Here is a 12471-nt window from a genome sequence, read left to right as displayed (position 1 = left end):
AGTGAAGGTACAGGACGTCAGTGATGCCGTCGGCTCAAGCGTAAGAATGTTTTATAGATTTAACCTAAGACATGCCACTCAGTTGGTGCAATGTATGATTCTGCTTGACAAAGACACATTGCCTTTGTGGAGTTTGGAAGAGGGCATGCAAGAGCTTTATTTTTACTGCTGCAGCTGGGATTATTTTTCCCAGAGCCATCAGCGACTGGTTGCAGCGGTGCCTCTGTACAATGGAAATGTTGTAAATAGGCGGCAGTTGCGGCCCTCATGTGTTTAAGACAGATCATTACATTGCATCAACATTTCTGATGGCCATCATAGCACGGTGACATGCCTTGAATGTGCCTCGCCTCGTCTCCCTTGATGATTGTGGCTGACTTATTTCATACTTTATCTTTGCAATATGACAAGGCCTGGCACCAGTGCCGGTCTTCATACAGGTGCCAGCAGTGTCAATGTTCTGGCTGCCGTTCTATAGAGGCACAACTTCAATTGTCCTGTCAGCAGTGCAGCAACAGGCTTGTGTGCCAGCCTAAACATTGCTGGCAAAGAGCAATGGGAGATGCGCAGCAAAGTCCCCAAGAAAATGCTTCCCTCCAACGTGGGGACCTCAAGCCGTGACAATGTCAACTGCTGCAAATGAAAAGGTATACACCGCTCTGTTTTATTCACACTTCACCCTGCCAAGCCAGGTTGCTCTCAAGTTGAGAGTCTCAACAGCCCCTGTTCTGCCCCGAAGGTTCAGATCAAGGGGAGAGGGGAATTATATCTCAAATGAACACGTGTAAAAAGACACTTGTCTTTCGACAGAGTCCTCTGGCTGAATCTGAGAGCCAATACTCCATACAACCCAGTACAAAAATCAACAGCCGCCCTGGCCAGTAACGATGATAATACCCATGTCACAGCTATCTCCTCCTATGCCTAAAGATGTGAGCGCTCAGCATCGATCGCAGCGATCGGCTTTCCTTCTTTTGAGGCGGCTGCTTCGCTGCCTGCTTGGGCCTCTCTTCTGGGTCCGGCTCGCGCTTCTTCACATGTTTCTTGCAGAACTTCTCCGCGCTGTTCGCCACCCGCTCCTTCACATCGATCTGCGCGTACTCCCAGTACGCATCCAAGCTCCTGCAGCACCACAAGGAAAAATAAATCCTTCAGCTTTCATTCTACTGAACCGCTCCATTGATCCATTAGTCATTGGTCAGGCTTTATTCTCGGGTACCTCGTCCCCACTGATACGGAGTGCTTTGCATCTTACAAATATTGCAAGAAGTGCACGCAGTTATCAGGATAAAGCATCCTGCTGCATTTGCAATCTATCCACTACAAGATAAGACCAGAAGGTCACTTTTGGCCTCAGGGCAACCAAAGGTAGCCAATCTCTCGAGGTGCAGTCTTTTGCCACATGTAAGCAACTTGTTAATCTATCAGGGGAGAGAGAGAAGGAGCGAGGTTTGTGCTCACCTGACATCTCCCATGCCATAATATTTGAGGGAAGACTCAGTTTCCCCCTCGGGCGCAGTCTCGTTCATGCCCAGCATATACCGCGCGCGCTTGTTGCTCTCCTGCTGAGGGTAGTACCACTCCTCCGTCCTGTCCCGGTAGATGTTTGGCGTCTCCACCCTGCTCACACAGGCCACTCCATTTCATGACACTGCCTATTACAGAGAATTGCACAATTTCCCTGTAGCATACATTGGTAAACCTCTCACACTGTTGGCGCGGCTTCAATATAGGAGAACCAAGTCTCGGAGTGCAAGGTTTGTGAAACACCTCTCGTGAGCCTTACAACCATCCTTCTTAACACGTCTTATGCATGCATGCAATGTTTGGGGTGCCCTTTGCGACCTTCACTTCCGCACCCTTTTTTACTGTCCTTCTGCAGGGGAATTCCGGGCAGAACATCAGATGTGAAAGGGAACTAAACCCTTGTATTTGGCAGCACTGTGGCCGTCCCCGCACCTTTTGTAGTGGTGCTTGACGATGCTGAGGTCTGAAGCAAAGAGACATGTGCCACAGCCGGCAACAAAGACAAATCTGTCATGCGCATGCATGCAGCGGCTGCGGTGGCCTCAGCCACAAACAGAGTATCACAAATTTTTGTTTCGAACTCCATTTTTGAAAACAGTAAGATTCCACGGTCTCAGAGGGCGTTCCAAAACCTGTTGTAGTGGTGTTTGACGATGTTGAGGTCAGGTGCAAAGAGGTCCCAGCCTTTGGTCCAGAGGCGGGCAGAGTACAATATTTCCTCGCCCACAAACATCATGTCCAGCTTGGGGTCGAAGGGAACGTCCAGCAGAACGTCCGCGCTGCTCAGCTGGAAGCCCGCGCCCACGAATGGCGAATCCGCAAACTCCCCGAGCTGCACGCATGGCATAATGGGTCAATATTCTAATAATTACATGCTTCGCTGCCAGAGGCAAGGTGCCTGAAAGTGGACCTCTCAAGAGCATGAAAATGTGTTTTTAGCCAATAAAGGGCTGTGCATTGCAAGCTTAGGGAGAATGACATGCTTTGTTGCAGCAGTGCGTATGCAGACGAGCAACGGGTAGAGGCTGGCACGCATCTCACCCCTTGATGGACTTGCCAGACCCATGCAAGACCCAAAAACCATGGGCACCGTTTGTACCGCCCCTCGCCAGTCGGCCATGGCACAATGTTAAGTGTCAAAGATTGTCAGTGCACTACCAGGGATCTGCTATGTGGGAGTAAAATTGACTGCATGCGCAGTGCAAGTGCACTATGCCTCCTTGCTTGCATTGGAGGCATCAGGCGCAGTTGAGATTAAGAATAACCACCTGCCTTTCAAGCATTTAGAGCAGAGCAAAGAGGCTGACACAAGGCCCGAAACAATCAGGCCCCCTACATGGGATGCGGGGCGCTCAGGAGATCAGATCATCTATTTGTGAGGAGTCCTGAGGGGTGCTCGGGTCAGGGGGTGAAAGCAGGGGAGCGGAGGGTTTCCACCTTGAAGTCAAATGACATGGCCTCGAAGCTGGGCATCTTTGCGCCCTCATCGAAGTGGCTCTTGCACAGAATCGGCACCTGCACCCCACACATTAACCTCACAGTCATGTCCCATGTGAGGTTGTTATTATCATTTTTTAAAATAACACGCTTTTCATGCCAAGAGGCAAGGTGCGTCCGGCAGACAAGCTGCATTTTAAAGGCTGTCATAATCCTACCCCTTGTTGGACTCACCAGATCCATGCAAGACCCAATCAACCGTGGGCACGGTGCTCAGTATTTATGTCGGCCCTTGTCAGCCGGGGCCAAGTAAGGTTATATTGCTCACTTAAACCATGAATCCACCATTTCATTCCCCTTGAAAGTCCATTCTCCATACCGAGCCAGGATTGTCTTTCGCACCCCCTTTTTGATGACATCATGTCATTGACAGGCTGCAGATATGGGGCTCATCTGGATGCCGGGGTCCGGAGGTATCGATTCATCACCATCGAGGCCCCTATATTCTAAAGCTGTATACATTTTTCCTTTCTAATTCTAATGCTCTGTGGGGTTACCTGGACGGAGTCAGTGTCGTTGTGCGCGGGTGGGTAGTGCGATATGAAGCACTTGTCCGAGGGGCATCGATCCAGCATCGCTATAATTGCATTGTCCCAGTCCTGCGCATGCATGCACCAGCTGACTAATAATCATTATAATTATTGCACCCTTTTCTTGCCAGAGGCAAGGTGCGTCTGCACACAAGCTGCATGTAAAGGCTGCCGTAGAACAAACCCCCTGATGGACTTGCCAGATCAGTAGGTGAATAAAGAGGATATAGACCTCCAATGTTGCATGTCTGACAGGCAAGGTGGCAGAGTGTATTTGACAGGCGCTGCGCCTGATGAGGAACCATGCGTTTGGTATTTTTATGCATTTCAGATAAAGTCATGCATGGGCATCAGGAAAATGCATCTGGTCCTACTTGGCATCACTCTCAGTCAGGGACCAAACCCCTCGAGCCTTCTCTTCAACTTAAGACCTGGCCCCTTTATGGCGCTCTGCTGCGACCCCTCTTGATCGACTTACCTACACAACCTTACCTTACCTTTTGGGCGAGCGTATACAACTCGTTCGTCAATGTCGTGCACCCAAGCAGAGAGATCCATCCAGCTCACGGAACCCCCCTTGTCCGATTTCTATTTCTAATTTGCATTGAAGAGCCCAGGGACTGCATCAAGCACGTGCATTGCAAGAGGGGCAGCAAATTTTTGGAGACTTGTGGATAGGCAACAAACCCTTTAGATCCATGTGATGTTCTGAAAGCATGATCGGCAGAGGATGAGTCACCTGGATGAAGGTGGTGTGGGAGTCGATCTGCATGAAGTAGTCCTCCCCCCGGTACAGGCTGGCCGCCATGTGCCGCGCATTCGTCGGCCCCTTCGCGTCCGCAAACGGGACCGTAATGCTCCGTACGTGGTCCCCCCACGGCAGCCCTGAGCATTGGGAAGACTCATTCTTATGCCTAATTGTTTGTGTGGTTGAGTTCTTGTGTCCTGCAGCACTGATGATCAATTTAATAATGATTATTTGGGGACCAAATGTGATACTGAGCTAGGCCTGTGCTCGCATGCCTGCCTTTCTGGCCGGGTGGTTTCATGTTTAGCAGGTCAAGCTGGCATCTTGCGGTCCAGTGACTCACACAAATGAGTGACCACCCTGCTGAAAGCCTTCAAACTTCTGCATCCTGGTTTGCAGATGAGCAAGGGTCTCGAAACGAACTATTCTAGTCAGTATAAGCCAAAACCTTTTCTGAGTATGCAGAGGTGCCTTAATTTCCTGTAGCAGCCAGCAAACATGCTAGTAGTAGTATCTGTTGGAGCCTGTCGGGCATGGAAGAGGATGCAGGCGGCATGGATAGAGCCTGGCTTGTGTGGGACTGTACCTGTGTGCCAGCAGGCTTCGTGGAACTCGTAGATCTGCTGCACCGAGCCGGCAAACACACGGTGCGGGTTGGCCGCCTTGGCGAACATCTCCTGCGGTGACATCAGCGCTGATGTCAGCAAGCCACCAGACACCATTACACCGGAAGATTCCTTGCTGGTCCTCTGCCACATATACCCAAATCTGCCCCAGGCTTGCAGATTTGTATCAAAGACTGCTGCCTTTCTGGTAGCTGTTTGGCACTGTATGGCGCTGCTTCTAAGCCTCAATAGCTGCATGGTTGGCCAGAGCACTTCACTGCTGTGTGCTAATCTCAGCATGCGGATCAACATGATGGTCTCAGTAGGAGCATTGTCACATACCTGCATGGTGGTTTTGCACTCAGGGTCTCTGTAGCTGGCGATGGACACAAAGATGGTCAGGGGGGGCTCCTCTGAAACCGGCTGGAAGCACTCCGGGTGATTGCACTCCGTTTGAAGAAACGCCAACATCAGCCAGGAGCTCGCCGTCAGGCCCACTGCCACCAACAGAAGCAAGGACCTGCAAGCAAAGAGCGCAAGTCACAACCAGCAGAGAATCGCATCCAGCGCCTTTTGCGAGTCCTGGGACGGTTTGCGACACAGTTTATAACTGTGAAATTCCCATTTGTGAGGGGCACCATGCTCAGGCATTGGTGATGATTTTACAGATTTGTTCGCCCCTGACAGGTTGGCCCATTGCTGAGCAGCAACATGCGAGTAAGCACGATGCCTTGCTTGAAACTTCCCAATATCTGGGAGAGATATGAGAACGCAGCAGTCTTAAGCGATCCAACCCGAAGGTTCTCAGGATTGCCTATGTATTTCAAGAGCATCTTGATACATACATTTGCTTCGCTGCAAGGGGGCTGGGTCTGTGCAACGCGATCTATACATATTTATCATGATCCCATATAGAATTACAGAACGTTGCAATAGATACTCACCCGAGGATCCTGCATATCTCTTCATTGAGGCAGCTGGGTCCCCTCTTCATGATGTGGACTGCCTTGCCCGCCACGCTTTGGTGCTACCCATGCCAATCGTATTGATCAAAAACCAGAAGCGAGATATTCTGGTGATTGTACCGACTTCAGCAGCGGTGCACCTTCGTCATATTTGCTGCTCTTCATTTCAATCTTGGCAATACTTGGCTCCACCTCTGTCAGAACAATCTTTCGAAAGCGTAGGCGTTGACTTCCGAAATGAGGAGGAAGAAAAAGTTTAAGCCGTTCCAATAAGTACGCTGGTAGGCCTATGGGTTTCATGTAGTAAGCGAGGAACATATAATTACATCAAGATTGATCACAACTTTGCACAGCGGCTTTGCTGGCCTCTTGTTGTAGGCGCTAACTTGCCGACTGAACAGTCACTTCGTCTCTGTCAGAGCGTCCCCACGTTACGTCTCGCTGACGTTCGACAATTCAGCAAATATGGATAGCTTTGGAAGCATCAGATCGGTGAGGTCCATAATTCGCTACTTCCTGGTCTTGATTTGCTATAGCGCAACGCTCAGACCGGCATCATCAACACCAACCAGAACGCTGAAGGCCGTGACCGTCGCGGCGCCACCACCAGAAATAGGTATATATGTACAAATACATCACTTGAAAAATTGTCCAATGCTTTCCATAATTCACCCACCTCCATGCAATTCGAAGAGGCTGTGTGAAACGGCTGCACATGGAGCTTCGGCTGGATGGAAACATTCCTGAGCATATTTGTTCTTGTGCTCATCTTTCCTCCGATAAAAATATTATAGATCTGCTTCAATTACACAATTCGACTCGTCCGGCGTTGTTTGCAGGGATTGCTCTCCAGGTTGATGCTGGGAATCTCTTCAGCGCCTTCACAGACTCTGAGGGCGGCTTCTGGGCAGCAGATTTCAATTTCATCGGTAAGATCTTGTCTCACATCGTTCAGGCTTGCAATGGCAATAAGTAAGCAAAGCATTCGTGCCTCTGCAATCAGCTTGCGATGTTTGCTGAATTTACATGAAGGCGGGAATCCCATCAGTTCAGTGACTGGCAATGAGCCCCATTCCCCTTCATACTGCTGCAAAGCATGAATCAAGAAACTGTCCATTACCCCAATTTTGCTGACTGAAGCAGGACTTCTTTTGTCCAATAGAGTCGTGCACTGCATGGATGCTTTCCAACCCCTTCGAAGGTCCTCCGTTACCCATTCTACCGTGCAGGATATCCACAATCTGTCTGGGCACCTGTGTAACAGACCATGAGCCACATCTCATCAGTCGCAGCAGCCTGCTTCCTGCAGCGCGTGTCTATCAAGCCTCTCCTAGCATGTGCAACACTGAAATGCCAGTGATGAGACCAGAGCATGACATGCTTCAATTTTGTTCTTGCATCTTGGTCCTCGAGATGCAAATCGATACTGGGCTGCAGGCTTCTTTTGGCCCCGTATATGTCGCTACAGACGCCCTGCATGTAGGGCGGTTGGCATTGGATTTGCCGAAATGTGATAATGCTGATAAGTTTAAATTCCTGCATGTACGCACAGGTGGCAGCACGGAGGGAACGCGCGACGTCATGGCCAACGCCACAGGGGGCGTCGACCCGATGTACGCAACCAATCGCGTCGGACCCTCTTTCCTGTACTCATTCGGTCCAATCAACCGTCTGATGCCCAACGAGACCTACAACGTGACCCTCTTCTTCGCTGAGCTGTACTGGTCCCGCCCTGGGGAGCGGCTCTTCAACATCTCTACCAACAATAAGACCCGCCTGTCCAACTTTGACATCTTTAAAGCCGCCGGTGCGCCTCTGGTTTTATCTTCGTGCGTATCCTTGTGGAAATTTGCATGCTGCCTCTGGTATGTGCAGATGTTGCATGCCTGTCATAAGTTGCAATGGTGTCTGGCAACTTTCCCTTCATAAACTTGGCCCCGGCTGGCGGGGGCGGTGTAAATGCTGAGCACCATGCCTATGGTTGATTGGGTTTTCCTTTCATCTGGCGAGCCCAACAAGGGGTGGGAGTTTAGCAGCCTTGTCTGCAGCTTGTCTGCAGGACGCACCTTGCCTCTGGCAGAAAAAGCATGTCATAATAATGCAATCCTTGCAAAGGTTTGCAGTGGTGTCAAGTGTGTGCCGATGTTGCATGCAGTCATGCTTTGCAAGGGTGCCTGACATTGCTGCAGGGCAAGTGTGAAGGCAGTCACGCATTTGAATAAGTGAGGTTGGAGACTTAGGCTTCACTTCCTTTGTGCCCCAAGCGATGTGCAGTAGCAACAAGCACCCTTGAGAGCAGCTTTCGTGTCATACTATTTGCACTGCATGATGTTTGTGCAGGTGTTGGGACTGCACAAGAATAGAATACAATGGTGCAAACGAGTTACGTGAACGCAAAATGGAAAACGATGCTGCATGCAGGCGGCAGGGAGTCGGCGGCAAACATCACTCTCCCGGTGAAGCTGGGCCCATTTGGGCAGCTGGTGCTGCAGTTCGACTCGGTCAAGGATCAGGCATCGCTGGCCGGCATCAGCGTGGCCGGCCCTCTGGCACCCACCTTCAAGCTGCAGTCCTTCCTGCAGAATGACACCCAATCCATTCCTGACCTGTACGGTGAGTCATCCAGCTTGCTCAGCTGCATGCCATGTCCCCCTAGATAGTGTGGCTAGGTAATTTGCGAAATGTTTACTTGTTGCACGCATGCAAGACGAAATCCTCCCTGCACGATGACACAGAGTCCAGCGCTGATCTGTATGATTAGTTCTCCTCTTGCTTCTTTATCATCCTGCAGGATGACATAGACCGCGGTGCTGAACTGTACGATGAGTGGAGAAGCCTCTTTTTGCATGCAAGTTAGCTCATGAGGTCAGAGGTATACCTTCTTGCAAAACCAGAGGGAGTCAAGTGCTGAGTTGTACAGCAAGTGATCATATCGCTCTTTTGCATGGATGTCCCCCTAGATAGTAGGTTATGTAATCAGCAAAAACAAAAATGCGTTGCACGCAAGCAAGCTGGAAGTATTGGCAGTCCTTCTTGCACAATGACACAGAGTCCAGTGCTGACCTGTACTGTAAGTAATCCAGCTTGCTCACCTGCATGCAGCTTAAACACCGTCATTGCTTGCTCTATGCATGGAGCTGGCCACATAGGCAGTCCTTCCTGCATTATGGCACAAACCAAGGGAAGTGACTATGTAAGTCAATCTGTAGGGCAAGTGGTTTGCCTGTTCTTGGATGTAACTTGGTTCTAGAGGTAGCCCTTCCTACACAACGACACTTAATTCAGCGCTGATCCGTACGGTGAGTAATCCAGCTCGCACTTTCGCATGCGATGCCGCCAGAGCTATAGAGACTGAGTGAGGCTCAGGAGACCTACAGATCCAGCTGCTTGTTTTCCACATGAAAACTGGCTGTATCGGTTGTCCTTTCTGCAGAATGACACAAAGCCAAGTGCTGGCCTAGTAGGTGTAAGCCTGCCTGATGCTTGCTCCATGCAATGCATTTGCATGCAAGCCGGAGCATGCACAATCTTTGAGATTGGTCAAATCTGATGAAACCTGATCTGCATGAGCACCTTGCTTGCTGAGAGAGTGCACCCGGGTCTCAGAGCAGGAGGCAGCAAGTCAGATAATCTTTCGGGAAATTCGAATTCAAGTTCAAATTATGATGCGCAGGACCCGCCCTGGTGAGGCTGGACACTGGCGCCCTGAAGCGCAACTACACCGACAGCACTGGAACAGTGTGGGAAGCAGATCGCTCCTACCAAGGTAATGTTCTTCGATCTCCTTTTTGTGCACTGCAGCTCTGCTGCAACCCAGATGACCTTACAGCACAGTACTCAGAAAGGATTATGATTTGCCGAGAATGGGTGTAAAACAGCAGTGCCTCTACATTTAAGGGCCCTGATATCTCTCCAGATCAAGTGAAAGGCAGGCAACTGAGTTCAGACCAGAGTCACCGCATGCGGTGATACCACAAATAAAATGCGGTAAAATGCATGCATTATTGGAAAAAATTAAATGCGGGTAAAATGCGGTAAAATGCGTTAGAAACAGTTTTGCCTTGGTTTTGTCAGGCAAAACTTGGGTACAGCCAGGCAAAATGCTGGTTTAACCAGGCAACTCCAGGAATAGCCCCTTTTTGGGTATTCTCAAGATGTTTGCAGGGAATCATAGCCTTGCTGGGTGGGACCCATCCTCACTGGTCTCCCAAAGGGGAAGAAAGGCGTATTTGTGGACCTCGCATTTTATCTGCATTCTATGCCCAAAAATAAAATGCAGTAAAATACACGCATTCTATTATATCCCGCATTATTCGCATTCCCGCATGCGGTGACCCTGGTTCAGACCATAGTTTATGTTGCTTGCCAAGCACTAAATATACTGGGCTCCACTTGATGTTCAGGCGGGGGCATTGAGGTGTTCAACGCTGTGATTGCCAACGCGTCTGACGGCAGTGGGAAGCTGTATGCAACCAACCGCGTGGGAGGAAGCTTCTCCTACAGCTTCTCGGCAAAAGATGGCCTGGAGGCACGCCCCCCTACTATTGCCCTTTAGGAACTACTGATGCCCTAGAGGAACACCAAACTATGGTCTGTCTTTCTGCTAAGAACATGCAATGAAGCGGACCCTGAGGTGACAGCTTGACCTGCTAGACTCGAAAGCGCTTGCGAGGAAAGGCTGAAATGCACAGACACGCCTGATTTGCTGCTAACGCAACTTTCTTGGTATTGACGGACAGGATCTAGAAAAGACTACACTCACCTGCACTTGAGCGGTAGACACAGATTTTCAGCTAGCGCTGCAGAGTTTCAGAATTTCACGATTTTTTCGGCCAATGATCGGTACTCATGCAGACAGCCAATATGACTAAGTTGTGAGGCAGATATCATGCGAGTCCGAAAATGCAAGAGCAAAAAAAAATAAAAAAAAACTGACGATAGCCATTGCATGCAGGCAAACAAGACGTACACTGTTGTGCTGCATGCTGCTGACCTGTACTGGGGCAAGCCACGTCAGCGCATCTTCTCAGTCACCGCCAATGGCGCACCGGCGCTCAAAGCCTATGACGTCATCGCGGCTGCAGGTGATGTCACCTTTAGTTGCCTCGCTTTACTGCTTTCACTCCCCCTTAAAATTCCACATAGTGTCTGCTTTGTCTTCACTCTCAATATGCATCAGCAGAATGGCCGCCATAATTCACATTGCTCCTTAGCTTGTGGAACAGCGCCCACATGCCCGCTGCTGCCACAGAAAAGCGCCACTGAAAGGCTGGTTAGAAAGTTTTTTTGTTTCATGTGCTGCAAATGGACGCCTTACAAAAGTGTTGTGCTTGTGTGATCTTGCAGGTGGGCCGCTGTCAGCAGCGCAGGCCGTCTTCAATGTGACAGCGAGCCCCGAGGGGACGATCCTGCTGCAGTGGACATCCATCAAGGACCAAGCGATCGTCGGCGCCATTGAAATTTACGGCCCGGCCGCCGCACCTGATCTGGCCGCTCCAGCTGCCGCGCCAGTCTTGGCACCGGCCAAGACTCCTGTTTTGGCACCGGCGGCTGCGCCTGAACAGGCACCGGCGCCGCAGACACTAACGCTGCCACTGCAACCCTACTCGCCTGCAACTGCGCCCCATGCTGCTCCGGCCTACGGATCCACCTTCCTCCAGGTACCGTAACGCAACAGGTTCACTCTCGTGTCAATGGTGCATCTATGGCCTTTGGCTTTGGGTGTACCGACCCTGTCATAACTAGACGGTAAGAGTAACAATAATATCAGGTGTGTTACGGAAGCATACAGTGAGCCCTCTGCTGCGTTTGATGGCAAGCTCAGCTGCAAATGTCGGACTGCACAGTTGCGTTTGCTCTGATGGCCACTGCAGATGCAAGAAGTGAGATGCACAGATGAATTGCTATAAGAGTTTGGTGCATGCTGTGCGATGGCCGCTGTCAGCAGAGCCTGCTCAGAGGGCAGGTGCTTCTGTGAGGTCAAATTAAGTAGTGACCACTGCACAAATCCAAGATATCTCCTGCACTGCTGGGCAAAAGTTGCTTGCATGCGAAAGCTGCCGCCATCTAAACTTTTTGCATGCACAGACGTACGCACCGGCGGTGCAGCCGGCAGAGGGTCCAACGCCGGTGCCGGCCCCCTCCGCCTATTTTGGCCCGCCTAAATACGCGCCAACCCCCGCCCCGGCTTATGCCCCTAGCCCTGTCTTTGCGGCCCCCCCGACGTACTCGCCCCCCGCTTACAGCAGCAGCCCCCCGGCTTACGGCTCCTACGGTGGCGCCTTCTAGGGAGGCAAGCTGCACACTTAAAACAGTACCCTTGATCTGGTCAAGGGCTCTTCAGAGGTTGCATGCCTGCCAGTGTTGTTAGTCATACTAGCACTGATGCAGGCTTTGACAAGCACTCCAATGCGCATGAATGGGGCATTCTTTGTACTTCACCAGATGACTAGATCTGATCTGATGCAGCTGCGCAATGAATGCTGGCAGATGTGGTCGAAATAAAAGACTGTGCGATACTTCTGGGTACTTTGGGGCTTGCAAGGGGTTGTCAGATGATTATGTCAGACAGGACCTGGCTTCTCTTGGTTTATCTCTGA

The 12471-nt window shown here is 50.6% G+C and overlaps 2 protein-coding genes across 2 annotated transcripts; one reads left to right on the top strand and one right to left on the bottom strand.

Moving 5' to 3' along the window:
- Nucleotides 1-908: 908 nt before the first annotated feature.
- Nucleotides 909-5901, bottom strand: COCSUDRAFT_58780 (hypothetical protein; the record flags this gene model as incomplete). Its single annotated transcript, XM_005643991.1, has 9 exons — nucleotides 909-1122; nucleotides 1462-1620; nucleotides 2160-2359; nucleotides 2965-3042; nucleotides 3522-3623; nucleotides 4294-4439; nucleotides 4889-4979; nucleotides 5250-5427; nucleotides 5852-5901. The coding sequence occupies 9 exons, from the start codon at nucleotides 5899-5901 to the stop codon at nucleotides 909-911; spliced, it is 1218 nt and encodes a 405-aa protein (XP_005644048.1).
- A 1238-nt stretch (nucleotides 5902-7139) lies between these two features.
- On the top strand, nucleotides 7140-12160 carry COCSUDRAFT_58779 (hypothetical protein; the record flags this gene model as incomplete). The annotated part of the gene is made up of 8 exons (XM_005643990.1): nucleotides 7140-7209; nucleotides 7425-7679; nucleotides 8294-8485; nucleotides 9546-9638; nucleotides 10276-10352; nucleotides 10827-10956; nucleotides 11219-11532; nucleotides 11960-12160. The coding sequence occupies 8 exons, from the start codon at nucleotides 7140-7142 to the stop codon at nucleotides 12158-12160; spliced, it is 1332 nt and encodes a 443-aa protein (XP_005644047.1).
- Nucleotides 12161-12471: the final 311 nt, after the last annotated feature.

This window comes from Coccomyxa subellipsoidea, assembly GCF_000258705.1.
Source record: "Coccomyxa subellipsoidea C-169, whole genome shotgun sequence".
NCBI lineage: Eukaryota > Viridiplantae > Chlorophyta > Trebouxiophyceae > Coccomyxaceae > Coccomyxa > Coccomyxa subellipsoidea.
This window is presented reverse-complemented; position numbering and strand designations above follow the sequence as displayed.